The sequence below is a fragment of the Heterodontus francisci genome, chromosome 36 (assembly GCF_036365525.1).
Source record: "Heterodontus francisci isolate sHetFra1 chromosome 36, sHetFra1.hap1, whole genome shotgun sequence".
Classification (NCBI taxonomy): Eukaryota; Metazoa; Chordata; class Chondrichthyes; order Heterodontiformes; family Heterodontidae; genus Heterodontus; species Heterodontus francisci.
The window spans coordinates 30053263-30073784 of NC_090406.1; the positions used below are offsets into that span (position 1 = coordinate 30053263).

General features: G+C 43.4%; 2 protein-coding genes across 6 annotated transcripts in view; one reads left to right on the top strand and one right to left on the bottom strand.

The window, feature by feature from the left end:
* The window catches only part of LOC137351703 (dedicator of cytokinesis protein 7-like), a 215906-nt gene that overhangs the window by 155508 nt on the left and 39876 nt on the right, over positions 1-20522 (bottom strand). The gene's annotated exons all lie outside the window — the stretch shown is intronic.
* On the top strand, positions 56-16592 carry angptl4 (angiopoietin-like 4). Its single transcript, XM_068016434.1, has 7 exons — positions 56-655; positions 2150-2260; positions 2965-3079; positions 12999-13112; positions 13497-13592; positions 14626-14901; positions 16239-16592. The coding sequence occupies exons 1-7, from the start codon at positions 197-199 to the stop codon at positions 16412-16414; spliced, it is 1347 nt and encodes a 448-aa protein (XP_067872535.1). The 5' UTR covers positions 56-196; the 3' UTR covers positions 16415-16592.

Genomic DNA, 20522 nt, shown 5'->3' on the forward strand with positions numbered 1-20522 from the left:
CCTAGGTTGCCAGCTTTATGCTGTTTGCTCTGCTCGGTAGGGGCGGCTCCCAGTCACTGCAGCCCGGGATTATAAAGGGGCAGCGAGCCATTGGGCAGCACAGAAGACAGGAACAGGGCAAGAGATAAAGAAGGAGAGAGGGAAAAAAAAAAACACCTATTATAAACCCGGCTCTCCGCTGCGTGTAAAACAAAAGATGAAGCTGCCTTTCGCCGGCCCGCTCTGCATCGTTATCTGTGCGGCGAGTTTCACCGAGGGAGCTGGCCACCCTGCCGGGAAGAAGGGCTCCTCGGCCAAGGAGCGGAGGATGCAGTTCGCCTCCTGGGACGAGGTGAATCTCATCGCCCACGGCCTCCTGCAGCTGGGCCACGGCCTCAAGCAGCATGTGGACCGGACCAAAGAGCAGCTGCGGGGCGTCTTGGAGCAACTGAGCGCCCACAACCGCACCCTGGGTGAGATGACCGGCCAGCTGGGCGAACAGGGGCTGCGGAGCCCCCGGGACGGACACCTGCTCCAGGTATCCGCCGGCCTGCGGGACATGGAGCAGGACAGGCTGGGGATGGACAAGGCGCTGCAGAGCTTGGAGGAGAAAGTGGAGAAGCTTGTGAGCAGCAAGAAAGCTGAAAGTGGCCTGAACAACTATAACAACATCCGAGTAAGTCCCCCAGCCAGTGTCAGGAGTGATTGCTATTAACAAGAGAACCTTATTAATTTGAGCCTCAATACCGCAAAGCTCTAAACTTTACGTGCAATAACAAAGTACATCAATTGTTGGGTAACGATGCCCTTTAATTTATTGTATGTAATGTTAAAAAGTACTGTCTACCCCAGACTTTTTAAAGCAATTTAATGTTTACAATTTGATTAGTCATTTCAATTATGCAATGTAAATAACCGAATAAACTGGGCTTAATTATTTTTGAATTCAGATCACTGCAAATGAATAGTAGATTATAAATGGTAGGTAGTGAGTAATTGATCAGAATCAGTGACACTGGCATCTCCAACAGTCTGCCAGCAGCTTAAGCACTAATGCAAACTCTGCAACATTTACCATTTAGTTTTTGTTTTCTTTTAGCACTGGACTACTAACCCGATTTGGTCAGAACGTATTTTTTAAGTTAGTATAGAAAGTGCCCGTTTCCTGTTGCCTTCCTCTTCAGTCAAATTGGAGTAAAGGATCAGGAATTGGCTTGTGTGAGGAATACCATTAACGATGAATCTGATCTTCAGAAATTCTTGAGTTATTGGAAACCCAGCAATAATGAAAGAGCAGGACATGTCGGGAGAGAAATTGACATCTTAATGTTCACAGAATAGGCAATGGTGACGCCATCTCAACCAGCTGCGTGCAAGGCAATCGTGTGGAGCGTGTGTGTGACACAATGCTGGCTGTGGGCTCGGGCGATGCAGCAGCTACTGCTCCGCACTTTCTGCAGACAGCACTGTACAACCGCAGTTCAATAACTAAATGCACTTAACCGAGTTTGCTTTTTTTAAAAAAAAAAAGTGAGAAGTATAAGAGGAGCTAGGAAGCGGGAGAGAAAAAGAGAACTGACATTTATATAGCACTTTTTAACATCCTCCAAATAGCCCAAAGTAATTTTAAGGAACAAGTGGATTTAAAAAAAAAATAGGCAAATACATCAGCTAATATGTGCACTGTAAGATCCCACCAACAGCAAATGCACAAAAGACCAAATCATCTGTATTCGGTGGTTGGTTGAGTGAAGTCTGATTGACAGGAATATGGAAGAAGTCCCTTTAAATAATACCATGGGATTTTGTTTTTACATCCATCCACCTGAATGGGCAGATTAATATCAACACCTGTCCCCCAGAGTTGCACTGAACATGAAATCCTGGTGTGGGGTTTAAACCCACAACCTTTCTCACTCGGGTGAAAGTGCCTCCAACTCAACCAAGCTGATGCTAAAATCACAATAGGGTTAAACTGGTTTCCTAAGGTTAGAGGGATGGGGTCTTAAACACAGTTGACTAAATAGCTTGCATCTTGGGTACAGGCACACAACAAACAGTCCAACCAGGTAGCGTCTGTATAAAATGACTGTTTAAATTGCAAATTTTCAGAAGTTCTATATTTTTAATCTTTAACGAACTTTAAAATATTTATTTATTTTTTCCCCAGTCCATGATGGAAACTCATAGCAGAAACATCGCTGAGCTGCTGACGAGAATTAAGGACCAGCAGTGGCAGCTTGACAAGCAGAGTGCTCAGATCAAGCTTCTGCAAAGCCAGGTGTGTGACCACAATAGCAAGGGTTAAATATGTATGAGAAAAGCAATGAACGTGGCCACGGATATTAAATATACACAGGCAAGGAATATAACTAGTAAACATACACAGGTGCATTACGGGACCACAGTATTAAATATACATGGGCAAAGCAAGATACATGACCATAATAAATATGGACCAAAAAGGAGTCTCGAGTAAACTGATATCTGCGATGATAGTAGCAGGAGCCCACTTTGGCTTAATGCCTCTGGAATGGTGGGGAGGAAAAGAGTCAAAATCAGCCAGGGTTCCTGATCACTTTCCAATAATTCCGATCGCTTCACACAGTGAAAGCTGGGTGAAGACAAAATTGGGTGTAGCTCTGATGCCCCCCTATAGTGTTGAACGGTCTACCAGGATTTATGGTCTCGGCTCACTGAAGGAAAGCAACTTGGGCAAAGTAGCAGAGCACCAGCGTGTAACTGTACGCGAGACAACAGGAAGGGCGAAACCTGAAACACAGCACCAATACACCAAACTGTTGAAGCACTAATCAGGAGCACTGGCCAAGGCAGTGTTACATATCCAGACACACTTTTATGTTAACTGGCTGCTTTATCCAGCGTTATTGGGTGTGGTACTATCTTGTGGTGTGCATGTAATTCTGAACTGTAACATTGGGCAGTGAGAGGCAACCTGACCCAGTTTCTTCTCTCCAACTACAGCTGCAAGAAAGCAGACTGCAGCTCAAAGAGAGCCCACGTTGGAAGTCGATTCTCAAACGAAGAGTGGAAGTATTTCCTCACACACACAGCAGTGTGGAGCCTAGGCCAGCTGACAGTAAGTATACCTCTTTGATTGGAAAAACTGCAGTAAAATTCACATACTCTGATCAAACTGCAGGTGGGAAAACAACAAAATCTGAACAGAAGCCCCCCTCTCCCCTTTTGGTCTCATTGCACTTACTCAGTCACATTTGATCTTTTAGATAAAGGGGTTTTTAATTAAAATTAAACCACCATCCTTCCGGTTCACTCTTTTATTCCACAGGGGACAGTTGCTGTTGTTTAAGAAGTGGAATCTCAGTGAAAAAAATTCCACATGATTGCAAGATCTGAGAAACAAATCACTGGCATATGCAAAGACAGACCTACACTGGCACGTGCAAAGGCCCCATACACTGATGTGAATAAACATGCATATGCAAACACAGACAGGAACACACAAGAACTGACACACAGGCCTGCGTCAATCTGGGTCTCAGCACAGCTGTATATTGGGGGCTGTAGAAATGTGTTTGAACCTCCCTACCTAGGATTCCAAGTTGACAGATGTCTGCTACACTGATGTTAAAACAGAATGGAGAGCCAGCTGGACTTTGAACATTCTGTGCAGAACACTGCAGCAAATGGAATGTCTTCCTGGCTGCTGCCCAACTAGGAGAAAGGGCACTCAATGAGTTACAGGCAGAGAGCAAGACAGGCAAATTCCTGGGAGACCCTTTGCCTATAAACAGACTGACTTTAAACCCTCTGTACATTCTGTGAATATTTTTTTAAAAAGAATTTATTGGACAAGAAAAACAAGGTTTTTTTTTTTAAAAATCCATGAATCTTGGAGCCAGAACATAAAGGAGGCTAGCAAAATCAGCCAGGGTTCCTGCTCCTGGTCACTATAAAGGAACCTTTGCTGTAGTGAGTCTGTGGATATCAAGCAAAGACAGAATCAGGCTTGGTTGTGATTACCCCCATGGGTGAACATCACATTGATCATTTTGTGTAAAGCGTCCATGTTGCAGAGCGGCACTAAGGAGATACCCCAAGAGTTAGCACCTTCAAGGTAGAAATATGGTGGAAAAATAAATGCATAGTGGGGCCTTTTTCTGTTCAATTACTGCGCAAATATAAAAGTGAATAAGAGTCTGGGGCCAATATTTAAAAAGCAGGATTGTGAGCATTAAATACTGGCAAACTGCAGGATTGTGAGCATCTGCAAAGAGAAATGAGGTTAACATTCAGTGTGTAGAACTGTCTTTTGCCTTTATAGATGCTGATAACTTGCTGTCTATTTGCTGTTTTCTAACACCAAACAAGCATTTGCCCTTTTTAAAAAAAAAAAGGCTATTTGCAGTTTAAGGCTCCGTGTATTTGAATTATTCCAGCCATGCTCCCAGGTCCAGGCAGGTCTCATGCTCAGAGGTTCATAACTGCCTGAGGTTGTCCCACTGAAAGGTGTTGACCATACTCTGATAGGGCAGAAACTGCGAGGAGGAGGACTCTCCCAGACAATGGGGCGGTCCGGAATCTCTTACGAATGAAATACGGCAGCTGTGGCCGTCAGCCAACTGGATGAAAGTTGAATCTGCTTTGAGCTGACCACAAGCTGGGAGGAAATATTAAAGACTTTTATCTGCAGAATAGGAGAGAACCGTTAAACTTTTTTTGTTTTTAAAATAAAACTTGTGTGTGAGTAATGTGGCACAAGGCCAAGTGAGTGAAAGTTGAAGAGCCTGATTCATAACAGCTTCCCACTTCAGTCCTGAACTTTCTGTGGATTCTTGTTTTCTCTATGATCACTTCTCTCTCAGATATTTTTCAATACAATTCTGCCCACAACGTACTGACCTTTCTCCTACTTCCAAACCAGCCAACTAATGGAAAGAGTGTGTCAAAAGTAAAGATTCAGAGAGCTTAAGCTTTGGGATGTTTTCTTGGATTTATCATCACAGGCCGTTTCCATAAGTGAAACTTGCAACCCCTCTCACCCAGTGACCGAGAAGATTTTTATCATCAGGGTAAATGTAACAAGACCCAGGATCGAACAGTGAACCACTGTTACTGTACTTCACCTTGCTTTATGAAATATATCATGACTCACCACCTTGTCTTCAGAAGGCAGAAGAATATACATTTTATCCCTGTAGTGTGACCCACAAGAAATAACCCAATAGATAAAGGAGAATCCTAAAAGATTCTATAAGTATATTAAAAGGGTAGCTCGGGAGAGAGTAGGTCCCCTTAAGGATCAGTGTGGCAATCTATGTGTGGAGCCATGGGAAATGGGCGAGGTCTTGAATGAATATTTCTCATCTGTATTTACCATGGAGAAGGTCATGGAAGCTAGTGAGTTCAAGGGAGGGAACACTGATATCCTGGAGCATATCAACATTACAAAGGAGGTGGTGTTGGAGGTTTTGAAGCGCATTAAAGGTGGATAAATCCCCAGGGCCTGACCAGGTGTATCCTAAAATGCTATGGGAAGCAAGGGAGGAGATTGCTGGGGCCCAGGCAGAGATTTTTATATCATCATTAGCCAAGGGTGAGGTACCCGAAGACTGGAGGATAGCTAATGTTGTGCCTTTATTTAAGAAGGGCAGCAGGGATAAGCCAGGGAACTACCGGCCAGTGAGCCTTGCATCAGTGATGGGAAAGTTATTGAAAGGGATTCTGAGACCGGATTTATATGCATTTGGAAAGGCAAGGTCTGATAGGGATAGTCAGCTTTGCTTTGTGTGTGGGAAATCATGTCTCAAGAATTTGATTGAGTTTTTTGAGGAGGTGACCAAGAGGATTGACGAAGGCAGGGCGATGGACGTTGTCTACATGGACTTTAGCAAGGCCTTTGACAAGGTCCCGCATGGTAGGCTGGTCCAAAAGGTTCGAACACATGGGATCCAGGGTGAGCTAGCAAATTGGATACACAATTGGCTTGGTGATAGGAGGCAGAGGGTGGTAGTGGAGGGCTGTTTTTCAGATTGGAGGCCGGCAACCAGCCACAGGGATCGGTGCTGGGCCCTCTGTTTGTCATATATATTAATGACTTGGATGTGAATGTAAGGGGCATGATTAGTAAATTTGCAGATGGCACCAAAATTGGTGGTATAGTGGACAGTGAAGAAGGTTGTCTAAGGTTACAACAGGATATAGATAAACTGGGAAAGTGGGCAAGGGAGTGGCAAATGGAATTTAACACAGACAAGTGTGAAGTGATGCATTTTGGGAAGTTAAACCAGGGCAGGACATGTACAGTGAATGGCAAGGCCCTGGGGAGTGTTCTTGAGCAGAGAGACCTTGGGGTGCAAGTACATAGTTCCCTGAAAGTGGCAACACAGGTAGACAGGGTGGTGAAGAAGGCATATAGCATGCTTGCATTCATCGGCCAAGGGATTGAGTACAAGAATTGGGACGTCATGTTACAGTTGTACACAACGTTGGTTAGGCCGCATTTGGAGTACTGTGTGCAGTTCTGGTCGCCGCACTACAGGAAAGATGTGATTAAGCTAGAGAGGGTGCAGAAAAGATTCACAAGGATGTTGTCTGGTTTGGAGGGCTTGCGTTATAAAGACAGATTGGATAGGCTGGGTCTGTTTTCCCTGGAGAGAAGGAGGCTGAGAGGGGACATGATAGAGGTATATAAAATTATGAGAGGCATAGATAGGGTAGATAGCCAGAGTCTGTTTCCCATGGTAGGGGTGACTAAAACTAGAGGGCATAAATTTAAGGTGAGAGGGAGGAGGTTTAAAGGCGATCAAAGGGATACATTTTTCACACAAAGAATAGTGGGTATCTGGAATGAGCTGCCAGAGGAGGTGGTGGAGGCAGGAACAGTAGCAACATTTAAGAGGCATCTGGACAGGTACTTGAATGAGCAAGGCATAGAGGGATATGGAATTAATGCAGGCAGGTGGGATTAGTATAGATAGGCATTCTGGTCGGCATGGATGCGGTGGGCTGAAGGGCCTGTTTCTATGCTGTACGACTATGACTCTGTAACTGATCCATCATAGTCTAAAATGCTTCATTTGTTGCTGGAGGGTTGAATTTAAATATTTATTTATGGAACACGATTTATAGGAACAGGAGCAGGCCACTTTTCTTCCATTCAGTTAGATCATGGCTGATCTGTAACTCTACTCCATTTTTCCACCTTTTGTTCCATATCCCTTTAAACTCTAAGGAAAATAGGGAAATTCTTTGATCTCCACACACAATGTGACTTTCCAGTTTTTCCCCATTTCTTCCCCCCCCCCCCCCAAAAAATCCTATTGGAACTGGAATTTCAGATTCAAGTTGTGTATCTTGCTGTTTAGAAACTGAACTTGCAATGTGACCAACACTGACCATCAAAATACACAACATGTAGCTCAAGCAGATTATACACCCAACTGCAATAAAACCAGTTTCTACCAAAGGTACTAATCAATGTTTATGAAGCTACATAATCTGTTATTGAAGTTTAAATGCTGATCTTCCTCTGCACCGCACCCACCAGTTTTAAACACAATCACAGACATAAACTGGAACCTGATTAATTACTAAAGGCTCCAGCCTGATAAGCCACTTTAAATGGATCGTGAATATTTTAAACATTTAAGCTGTCAGATCAATGCAATTACTTAGAACCGTAGAAAAATTACAGTACAGAAGGAGACCGTTCAGCCCATTGTGTCTGTGCCCGCCGAAAAAACAAGCCGCCCAATCTAATCTCTCCTTCCATCACTCATCAAAAGCACTTCCAAACCAGTTGTGGCTATTTCTTAAATGGCAGCTCAACTGTTTAATAAAGTAGTTGAGACTGGGCTGGGGCTGTTCACGGTATGTTCACCGTATATAGTTGTCATGCAAGCACCCACCTGCCAAGAATGAGGCACATAATTTCACCACATGGACATTAAACTTAAAATTGTTGCTGGGAAGTAAAGAGGGCTTATCACAAGGAATTGCCAGGTCCGTCGTTGAAAGGACCTTTTTTACATATTAGCAGACAGTGTTGGAACAAAGGAACCAGTCCCTGCTCCACCAATACTCAGAAGATGTGGTCAGACCAGTTTAGTCACATGACTAACTGGCTGTTGGAGTTTTTTGAATTTGAACTTGCCACAGAGAATTTGCCTCAGAAAGCTCTTTGCTCCTGGACTGAGAAGATCTCTCTCCTGTCTGCTCCCATCTCTTTCTCATGGAACCGAAGACCCATTGAAGACACATGAACCCCAAGAGAGAAAAGTTTCCTACAGTGAACAAGATTTCAGAAGAATACTGGGCCCCAACGAAAAGCAAGAATTACCTACAAAAGGACTAAGTGAGCTCGAAGCACAGTAACAAGAAAATCTTCTGATTGCCTCAAACCTCTCCACTATTTTTCTTCTCTTTTCTCACTCTATTTGCATATGCGTATCACATACGCATGATAGCATTGGGCGCAGCGTGTAGGCGTTAACTGTTTATGTTTATAAGCCTGTTTATGCTCATTTCTTTGCCTTATAATTGGAAAGTGGTGAACAAGGATTCACCAAAGGGGAGCTCAAAACACTGTGTTGAAAAATTAAACCCTGTTACAATAAGACCAGGTGAAGGCTGAGAAAGACCCCTAGACATCTCTCTCACCTGGTCGTAACACAGTGAATGTACCTCATACACCTTGTATATTTGCTGTATATGTTGAATGTATAGCCCATCACAGCCTGAGCTATATACTAATGCGTACAGTGAACATATATCATGCATCCTATGTTATTCAGTCACCCTATACAATGACTGTACATCAGAAATAACTTACATTTACATAGCATCTTTAACATGGAAAAATTCCCCAGTGTGCTAGGAAAATGGGGCACCAAAAGAGAGAGAGATTGCAAGGGATGACCATAGCTTGGTCAAAGAGATGGGTTTTAGTGAGACTCTAAAAAGGGAGAGGAGGGCAAGGAAGCTGACGAGGCAGAGAGGTTTAAATAGACAATTTCAGGATGTGGGGCCCAGAGGGATGAAGGGACACATGTAAACGGTGGAGTGAAGGGTGGGTGAAGTGGACAGAGTCTGGAGTCAGACATGAGATTTTGGGCTGGCTGGAGCAGCTTCCAGAGGTGTGGAGGGATGAAGCTGTGGTGGATTTAAATACTAGGGTCAGAATTTAAGAATTTGTGTTGTTGGGGTTCGGAGAGCCAGCGTAGGTCAGCAAGGATGGGGAGAATGATGGGCAAGCAGAGCAAGATATGGGCAGTAGAGTTATGAATGAGCTGCAGTTTAGAGGGTCAAGAACTGGGGAGGTGGGCTTTGGAACTGAGGGTTTTGGTGTAAGATGGGCTTTGTTAAGGGCGGAGGCAGGTGATGTTACAGAGGTGGAAGAAGCTGTTTGTGACAGAGGATATGGCGTTGGTAAACTTATCTCCGGGCTGAATAGGATGCTGAAATTACAAACCGGCTGGTATACATTCACCCTATATAGCAACTGTACAGTACAGATCCTACACTATACTTTCACCATATATGCCAAATGTATATCACACATCCTGCAGTATACATTCTTCGTCTCCATTTAACATTAATAAAAGCTTTGATACAAATTGCATCAAGACATCTAAGGTTCAAAAACTTCTTGCCCAAGTGCCAGCGTTATTGCCATTGTGAAACAAAGTGCTGAGCAGACAGTCCCTGTGTCAGCAACTGCTCTCAGCAGGGAGTCAGAGTGAGCAGGGAAACTAGCAAAAGAACTCTAAGTGGGTTTAAAATTAGAGCAAACAAACACAAATCTTCTGTGAATGTTAATTGTCTTGAGTGACCCAGTGCTCTCAGATTAAACCATGTGGAATGCCTGACTGCTTTTGCAAGGAGGGGCATAGAGGGGTCCCGGGCCAACTAGGTAAAAGTTCATGTTTACTTCAGCCTTAAGAAAAGCCCCAGCAGAGCCCTGTTAATGCTTTCACCTTGAACAGCACTGAGCTGCCACTGTTAAAGTTTTAAAAATAATGCAGCAAACAGCACAGCGTGACCTGCAGCTCAGATCCAGAACATTAATCACAAATCAACCAGATTAAAACATGGCTCAGATACTCGCAACTCAAAACTTAAACAAAAATAGAAAGTGTGTGGAATTTACTGAGATGCTCAACAGGGGCGTCACTAAAGTAGTGAAAAACTCTGACACACTTTCATCTGTATGGCCACTTTCAAGTGGGAAAAATTTAAAAGCAGGGTCTCTTGTTGCCTGGGCGACACCAGCATTATCCTTGGCCAGAGTGAAAAATATAAGGAGGATTGAAAGACAAAAATTAACAGAAGCAGTTAATAATCCAAAAGAGCAAAATCCAATTAAAAAAAATATAAAAGCTTTTGAATGTTACTGGCCTCAATCCTTCACTAATTTATTTCAATAAACCAGTTGCAGCATAAAGGCACCCTCTTTAGGGCTGGTTAAAGTAATACAGGGATGAAAGTAGGGCAAAGTTTACTAAACCATGCACAAGCTGTGTTCTTTCACTCATATTCACACTTGGCTGAATCCACAGGCGCTCACACTTGGGCAAAAATATATTGAAGAGTTGGGTAGGGAGGACATATTCCAAGGTAAATAATGTTATGGGGAGGGGGCCATGAGCCCCTCCCAGTAGTTGTGCAATGCTCACACTTATTAAGCCGTTGACACCTAGAGAAATGCGCACCCCACCAACCCTACCCACCCCCAGGATGTTCAGCCAAGAGGTAAAGAGCCTTTTTACTGCAGCACAACACCTGAACTTTTAACAGATCTTAGTGAGTACGAAGTTCAGACAAACAGTCCTCACCTTCCACTGCTTGTCACAAAGGAAAATGTAATTCTATTTAACAAGACTCTGAAACTTCTCTGTTCAAACTAGAACCACTCTCTTTGGAGAGGGTAAAACACACATTTATTAAATATAAAACATACTCTCATCCCTCCTCAAAAAGATAAGTGGATGAACTTCTGACTTCATATTCATGCCATCACTAAGACTGTCTATTTCCACACGAACATACGAATTGGGAGCAGGAGTGGCCCATGAAGCCTGCTCCGACATTTGATAAGATCTGATTGCGGCCTCAACTCTACTTTCCTTTCTAGCTGCTATAACCTTTGACACCCTTGTCAATCAAGAACCTATGTAACTCAGCCTTAAAGATATTCAATGACCCAGCCTTCACTGCTCTCTGGGGAAGAGAATTCCACAGACTTTCTCCTCATCTCTGTCTTAAATGGGAGACCCTTATTTTTAAACTGGGTCCCCTAGTTCTAGTCTCTCCAGTAAGGAGAAACATCCTCTCAGCATCCACCCTGTTAAGTCCCCTCAGGATCTTATATGTTTCAATAAGATCACCTCTCATTCTTCTAAACTCCAATGGATACAGGCCCAACCTGTCCAACCTTCCCTCATAAGATAACTCCTTCATCCCAGGGATCAGTCAAGTGAACCTTCTCTGAACTGCTTCTAATGCAGTTATATCCTTAAGTAAGGAGACCAAAACTGTATGCAATACTCCAGATGTGATCTCACCAATGCCCTGTACAACTGTAGCAAAACCTCCTTACTTTTATATTCCATACCCCTTGCAATAAATGACAACATTCCATTTGCCTATTTGCCTTCCTAATCACTTGCTGTACTTGCATACTAACTTTTTGTGAATCATGTACCAGGACACCCAGATCCCTCTGTACTGCAGAGTTCCACAATCTCTCGCCATTTAAATAATGCCTCCATTACGCACCTGACTTTGCTCCTGTCTCAGCTCATCTGCTGCTGAAGCCCTCATTCATACCTTTGTTACCTCTAGACTTGACTATTCTAAAACATTCCTGGATGGTCTCCCACATTCTACTCTCCGTAAACGTGAAGTCATCGAAAACTCTGTTGCCCGTGTCTCAACTTGCACAGAGTCCCATTCCCGTTTCACTCCTGTGCTCGCTAATCTACATTTGGCTCCCAGTCAAGCAACATCTTAATCTTAAAATTCTCATCGTTGTTTTCAAATCCCTCTACGGCCTCACCCCTCCCTATCTCTAATCTTCTGTAGCCCCAGAACCCTCCTAGATATCTGCACTCCTTGAATTCTGGCTTCTTGTGCATTCATGATTTTAATTGCTCCACCATTGGTGGCTGTGCCTTCAGTTGCCTAGGCCCAAGCTCTGGAATTACCGTCCTACTCCTCTCCAACTCGCTTTCCTCCTTTAAGATACTCCATAAAACCTACCTCTTTGACCAAGCTTTTGGTCATCTGACCTTTTGTGGCTCGACGTCATACTTTGTTTTATAATGCTCCTGTAAAAGTCTTGGGATGTTTTATTATATTAAAGGTGCTATATAAATACAAGTTGTTGTTATTGGGTCTAAATTCACCCTGGACAGCAGTGCAAAACTTGTTGCACAGTTAAGGCACAAGTCAAGAGTCTCTTCTAATGTTACTCTTGCGCCTTCTGAAGATGAGAATTACGAAGCAAGCACCGGATAAAACTAGCTGCTTTTTGTACCCTGGGCCAGCCACAAATTTAACAACTTGTACCTATGTAACACTTTTAAAATAGAAAAATGCACGAAGAAGCCTCAGTGTTTTTTTTAATTAAAAGAAAGATATCAAGCTAAAGAAAAATTACATGGGAAGTGGAGGTAGGCAATTTTTATAAATGGAGAAGATCTGTGGTTGGAATTAAAACCAAGATTGATAGATTTTTGTTAGGCGAGGGTATTGAGGTTTACAGAACGAAGGTGGGTAAATGGAGTTAAGATACATATTAACCATGATCTTATTGAATGGCGGAACAGACTGAAGGGGCTGAATGGCCTACTCCAGTCCCTGTGGAAGTTCAGCTCAGGGTTGAATAGGATGCTGATTAACGAGATCGGTCTTGGAAAATAAAATCACTCTCTGAGACATGGAGACCTGGGTTTATCTGTGAGAGTACTCAAACACAGCAAGCAAAGTAACAGTCAAGAAATCCCCAACACCCATGCCTTTTTTCCCCCCTGCAGGACTTCCTTCTGACTGTCACCAACTATACCTCGAAGGTCAACGTACCACCAGTGTGTACAGAATCCAGCCAATAGGCTCACAGCCCTTTGAAGCATTCTGCCAAATGACAGAAGGTAAGAATTTGAACACTGCTGAAGACCAAGTCTGGGACTCTGTCGAAATGGGGCCAGAACCATTCTCTGAAAGGGGGTCGGGGCCAAAGCTCTTATTGAAACAGGATCAGAACCACTCTTGGAAACTGGATCAGGGGCTCATGTCACTCACAGAAATGGGGGCTGGGCCAACGCCCTTTGCTTTCTCTTAACAATGCTGGAGCAACTTGTGAGGGTAGGGGGGATAGGGCGAAGAGGAATGGCCACAGCTGCCTGTAACATTGAACATGGCAGTAGGGCCTGTTTGTGAAAACTGAGACGGAACTGCTAATCTAATTTTGCGCCTCATTTTTCTGTGGAACAGTAATATCCATGTGGACTCAAACATTTTTGGTCTTCCAACAGAAGGTGGTTGGACTGTGATTCAGAGACGGAGGGACGGGTCAGTGGATTTTGACCGGCTCTGGCAAGCGTACAAGGACGGATTTGGCAACCTTACTGGTAAATGGAATTCAGCATTGTTCCTCTTTAAGGATTTGTTGGTTTCCCAAAGAGACCAGGGCAGCAGTGGGATGTCCCTGGGTTAGAGAGGACAAATGAAGCCTAGGTTCCTGATCACCATATAATACAACCCTGTTAAAAAGTGGGTGGGTGGATGTGATGTGAGGCTGTGCTGCTCCCTCCTGGTGAGATACTGAAATGCACCTTAAAGCCAGTGCTTCCACGGGAGGAAACAGGAAAAAAATACAAGACAAACAATTCATATAGCAGATGTAAAATGTGATCAGAGGAATCTCTTATATAATCTACATAAAGAAAGAATGTGCATTTATATAGCAGCATTCACACCTTCAGGGAGTCCCAAAGCTCTTTAGAGCTATTGAAGTCTATTCACTGGTGTGATGTAGCTATCATTACAATAATGGAGTAAAGTAGCATTGTGGATATGTTACTGGTCTAGTAATCCAGAGGCTTGGACTAATGATCTGGAAACAAGAGTTCAAAACCTTCCACAGTAGCTGGTGGAATTTAAAATCAGTTAATTAATTAAAAAGCTAGTCTCAGTAATGGCGAGCATGGAACTACTGGATTGTCATAAAAACCCATCTGGCTCACTAATGTCCCTCCCTTTAGGGAAGGAAATCTTGCCAACCCTACCCAGTCTGGTCTATGTGTGACTCCAGACCCACAGCAATACAGTTGACTCTTAACTGCTCTCTGAAATGGCCTAGTAAGCCACTCAGTTGTATAGGGATGGGCAATAAACGTTGGCTTTGCCAGTGACACACACATCCAGTGAATGAATAAAAAAAGTGCAGAAGCTAATTTGCACACATCAAGGCCCTGCACAGCAGTGTTATAATGAGCAGATAATCTGTTTTTAGTGATGATGGCTGAGGGATGTATATTTAGTCAGGACACACAAGTGAAAAGTTAGAGAGGCTGCCAAAAGGCAATTCCAAAAAAAAAACCTCACTAAATGAATGGAATTCTTTGTTCTGATCTGATCGCATTCTGGTGTTCATGATTTCAGGTGAATTCTGGTTGGGTCTGGAGAAACTTTACACCATTGTGCGCCAGGGGGGCTATCTTCTGCGTATTGAGTTGGAGGACTGGGAGAATCACACGGAGTACACAGAATATCCCTTCAGCCTTGGCAGCGAGGCCACCGACTACACCATGACCCTCAAGAGCCCCATTTCCGGAAACCTCAAGAATGCCATCAGAGAATCAAGCGGACTGAGCTTTTCAACTCGTGACCAGGACCACGATCTGAAGTTCAACATGAGCTGTGCCAAACACCTGACAGGTCAGCACCAAGGCAAACCCAATAAATGCTTGAATGTGAAAGCAATTGAGCATTCCTTCCTTGTCCTCCTTGAGGATATGAGATGTTCCAGCTCACAGGCATCTCTACAAATACAAGCTATGTGGAGAGAGATTGGAGAAGCTGTGATTGTCCTCCTTAAAGCAGAAAAAGTTAATGGCTAATCTTATAGAAGATTGAGAAGTTTTGATAAAATAGGGAGAAACTATTTCTCCTGGTAAGTAAGTTGGTAACCAGACGGCATAGATTTAAAATAATTGTCAAAAGAACTAGAGGGGAATGGAGAATGAATTTTTCACATTGAGGGCTCTTACCATCTGGAAAGAATGTTGGAAGCAAATTGCATGGGAACTTTCAAAGGGCAATTGGACATGTCCTTGAAGAGGACTAATTTGCAGGATAAAGGGGAAAAAGCTGAGGAGTGGGACTAATTGGACATCTCTTTCAAAGAGCTGGCACAGGCATGATGGGCTGAATGGCTGTGCTGTAGGGTTCTATAATTCAATAGCAGAGCACCAGGATATATGAGCTTGAGGAAGGGGAAAGGGAGGAGGGAACTGTGAGGTTAGCCATCCACACAATGTGATGGGAGGCAGAGCTCTGCACTGTGCTGCTGGAAGATGCTGCTTCTGCATTCCCTCTCTAATGCTTCTTATAGAGTGGTGCTCAGAATTGGACATAATACTCAAGTTGAAGCCAAACCCAGGTTTTATACAGGTTCTTCATAACTTCCTTCCTATGCCCCTACTTATAAAGCCCAGGATCCCATATGCTTTATTGACCGCTTTCTCAGCCTGCCCTGCCACTTTCAATGATTTGTGCACATATACCCCCTAGGTCACTCTGCTCCTGCACCCCCTTTAGAACTGTACCGTGTAATTTATATTGCCACTCTGAATCACTTCACACTTCTCTGCATTAAACTTCATCTGCCAATTGTCCACCCATTCCAGTAGCCTTTCTAAGTCCTCTAGAAGTTTATCACTACTTTCCTCACAGTTCACAATAGATCCAAGTTTTATGTCATGCACAAATTGTGAAATTGTGCCCTGTACACCAAACTAGTTAGTAGCATGTGAGTAGCTTGGCTTTGAGATTCTTCAGCAAGCTGATAGCCTCCAAATTGGCGATGGGTTCCAGCCCAGCAAATGCCCCAAACCCCTTCCCGCTTGTGATGGGGTTCTCACCAACAGCCCCCCCCCTCCCCCCAACCACTACAGCGATGGGTTCCACATGCGTCAAACACTCAGCAGACACACAATGCAAGCTAAGGTGATTTGTTTTCCACTTGTGTTAAAGCATCTTTCTGACTATTCCAGGTGGATGGTGGTTCACCACCTGCGGGCAGGCCAACCTGAACGGCAAGTATTTTGCCAGCAAGCCCCGACAACGACACGAGAGAAAACAGGGAATATTCTGGAAGCCCTGGAAAGGCAGAAATTACCCCCTGAAAACCACGACGATGATGATTCGCCCAATGGAACTCGAAGCATAAACATCAAAAGTTCAGATTCTGGCAGAGACTGTGTGGGAGAGAGAGAGAGAGAGAGAGAGAGAGAGAGAGGGGGGTTGGTGGGGGGGAGGGGCGAAGAGATAGAGAGAAATATAAAACAGCAAAGCAGTCACTGTTTACATCTGGAATGAGAATACAATGCAATATTCTAAAGGAAAAATGGATGCACTGACTAGAGTCTCCAAACATGTATATTTATCTGTTTATGCAACAAAACAATGCAGCAAATATTCCAGGATTAATGGCTGAGCTATGCAAGCACTTCCAAAGCCCACAAGCCTCTCTAAGCAGCTATTAGTTTTCCCTTTGTTTTAAATTAAGATATGTACAAAATAGAAAGGAAATGTAGGTAACTTCTGTAAAACCAGTTTGTGAGCTTCCCCATTGTGTCGCCGCTTCCCTGGCTCAGAGATTATCCAGCGATTATCAGCGTCAGATAGACCAGGAAGATCCCAGGTTTAGCCCTCATCTCAGCTGGAGCAACAGTTATCGGTACTTCAGCAAAGAGTGTGTACACCATTGTCACTGTGCGTACAGTGGCCTAATACCATTGTCAGTGTACAAGAGAATTGCTAAATTCCTGAATATGAATGAATCTTTATCAATCCAATATAAAATGCACCGTCTAATCCACTGAAGGGCCAGTCATGGGCTGCCAGAATCAAACCAGCTGCACACCGTAGCCTCGCAGAACATCATTAGTTTTCCGAAATAAAAGCAAAATACTGCGGATGCTGGAAATCTGAAACAAAAACAAGAAATGCTGGATTCACTCAGCAGGTCTGGCAGCATCTGTGGAAAGAGAAGCAGAGTTAACGTTTCGGGTCAGTGACCCTTTCCGAAGAAGGGTCACTGACCCGAAACGTTAACTCTGCTTCTCTTTCCACAGATGCTGCCAGACCTGCTGAGTGAATCCAGCATTTCTTGGTTTTGATTAGTTTTCCGAAGACTGAAAGGGGCAATTTTCTAGCCACTCCCCTGTTGCTTCCGTGAAATTACTCCGCATTTTCTCTAAAATAGAGTCATATAGATGCATTGTTTATGGTGGAACCTGTAAAGTAAAAAATATGGGTGCAGTCTAGGCTCTGGCGTTAGCCCAGAGCGATAGCCCTGGATCTAGGTGCCTCCAATATCACTGCCTCAGTGCCCTGGTCACTGTTTATACCAGTTTAGCTGTTACACTTGTAGCTTGATTCCTGCTTAAAGGAATGTGTCCAAGTCATATTGACTTTATCACCATGGCTATGAATAGCTGTCAGAATTGTTTCTTTTTTTGCTTTATGTATTTAAACATTTAATATTTCAAACTTGCCTTTTGTAATTTATGAAATGCTCAGCTTCTCCCAGAGGGGAGTGCGAGTCAGTCTCTATTGTCTGCTGTACATAACCTTTAAAACCTGTTATTTTAATATCAAATGATTTCTTTAATTCATATTTTGTCTAAAAAAAACCATTCTTTGGTTTAAATATTTGTCTGATCTATTTTTTTTTTATTCGTAGTGGTAGATCTGATCAGGTGACAGTTGCACGTTGTTCTCCATACGTCATATGAACATGGTCTTTTTTTACTTTTAGCTAGCCTAAGATCCATCTAGTTTACCTTCTACCATGCTGGTAGTTGCAGGATACGATGATAATGGAGTGGTTGACTAATCACAGCAATAAATCTCTATCAAATAGTTTACAACAGACCCAGCCATGAGATGAGGAAAAGCTTTGGGATCTATAGGTCCAAAAGTACCTGTTCCATCAACGCTACATTTACCACACGATGGGTCTGAAATTACTCAAATAGTCTATCGCAAAGTGTTATTTTCTGAAAGTCAGAGGCACCAGTCCAGGAAAGGAGTTGGTAAAAGACCAGGCTCGAGACAGAACACATCTACATTCTTTCTAGCCCATTGAGCCTACTGCTCCGGTGACTCCAAGCAGTAGGACACAGAGCTTCATTCAGGGCCCTGGGGACAAAGTGAAGAATATGTTCAAAAGGGGCAGGAAGTATGTGCCCTGAGGACAGAATTCCAATCAAAATCACCACATTCCCCAGAGTCACAGGTGCAACAAACATCTGAGAAAATCAAAGAATTTTTAAAAAATATCCTCTACATTTACAGGTCAAATACAGAGGAGACAGGGTCCCCTTTGCACCTCAAACCTGTAACCAATACGATGCAATCATCAGATGCTGTGTACTGCCCACTCTACACTGCCCAGTCATAAGTACAACAATAGCAAGGCTGGCATTTATTTCCCTCATTAAGTGCTGTGAGAAGGTAGTGATGGACCTTCTTGAACCGCTGGTAGTCTGATACAACAAAGTGGCTTACGAGACCACTTCAGAGGACAGTCGAGTCAACCACATTGGCATAGGACTAGAGTAAGGGCAAGGATGGCAGGTTACCTTCCCTAAAGGACATTAGTGAACCAGTTAGGTTTTTATATCAATCTAACGTGTACACATTTCAGAAATATCTATGAGGATGTGCTGCACTGTGTTGTAGGATCAGGCAAATGCTGGGGATTATAAATCCAAGATAATGAGGGATATTTCAGATCAGTGTGGGGCCCAGCTTCAAAGTGAAAGTCGCTCATATATTACAGCACAAATATTCACATTATAACCACAAGATGGCAGAAGCAGAATAAATAAAACGTGCTAGCAGCTAACCGATGCTACAATTGCCTTCAAAAGACTGGAGAGGACAAATCTGCCAGGATTCCTGTTCTTCATTGCTATGCAATCACACCCACGAGACAATGTCCACGTGGATATGTCCGGTGAGGAAAGGGTCAGGTTCAACTGTGGCACTTCAGATGGTTAAATGTCATGCCAACCCTGACCATTTAGAGTCTCACACACATTGCCCAGGCTCACAATGAAAATCAGCCACTTAGCTGTGGTATCAGAAGAAACCATTGCCTGTGGAACCTATGCCCTAGTGACATCATTGAGCCGAGGTAGGGAATGTTTGTAAAGACAAAGAGAACTGAGTGGCATCAGCCACTCCTGTCTGGTGATATGATCCTATAGATGGGAACCTTAATTTCCTTCCAATTAAGTTCTTAAATTTGTAAACAAACTTATCAGCTATTACCATTCCACAGCACATAAAACATCATGGTAAAATAACTTTCCAAATAGAGAGTCCGCGAGGGAATTTCATGGAATTCCCAAGATGTCTGTAATTATTGACTAACATGTTAGTTTAGTCTCCAACTACAGAACTGTTCCATCTGGGTGGAGAGGAATCTCAATATTTGCAGGAAAGTTTGAACGTCATTGACTATTTTACAAAGGCACATTAACATTTCAAATGGGTACTTTACCCTGACAACCCAGCCTTACATAGGGAGCGTCTTCTCAGAATGCTTTTATTTCCCAGTCAGTTGCATAATCTCAATAAAATGGGTCATTAAAAATATCTGTCTTTATTTCACATTGTATTTTGCAAGAGTTTGAATTATCAGGGCAACAGTCAGAAGTGGGACGACGGCCTGATGTGTTCTCCTTTAACGCAGGAGAGCTACAGTCTTACTGCAGCCCAGGCAACGCCTACACAAGGCATCGAAACTGGGACTTTTCAATCAGCCAAGCTCAGACATTGCCTCTTGGCCATTAGGATCCCTGCTTTTCCTCCCTCCAGGTAGAGTACAGGTGGCTTCTCACTGCAACATGGACCATCTACAACTGAGTGTTCAATGAAGCTATTCTCCCATCCATCAACTTACAGTGACTGTAATCCCTACACTTAAACTGTACAAGAAAATTGAGCACAGCACTGAAATTTCCCCATTAATGGAGAGCTGAACAACATGGGAAAAGAAACAATTGTTCTGCACTCCAAGGCTTTCAGTCAACAGCACCATAAATGTAGCCCTTCATGCCAAGCTGCCATCAGTACTGGGATGACCAGCTATGTCCAAGCTGTGCATTCATTCACCCAGTTAGCACATTGTAGATACCAACTTGTACCTCCCTATGTTAGAGGGCGAGACTAGCTGTACCTCATCACCAGGCTGCTGACTTTCAGTCTGATTTGGTTTCCCTTTCAGTTTGGGACCACAAACATCAAATATTTTGTAACGTCTC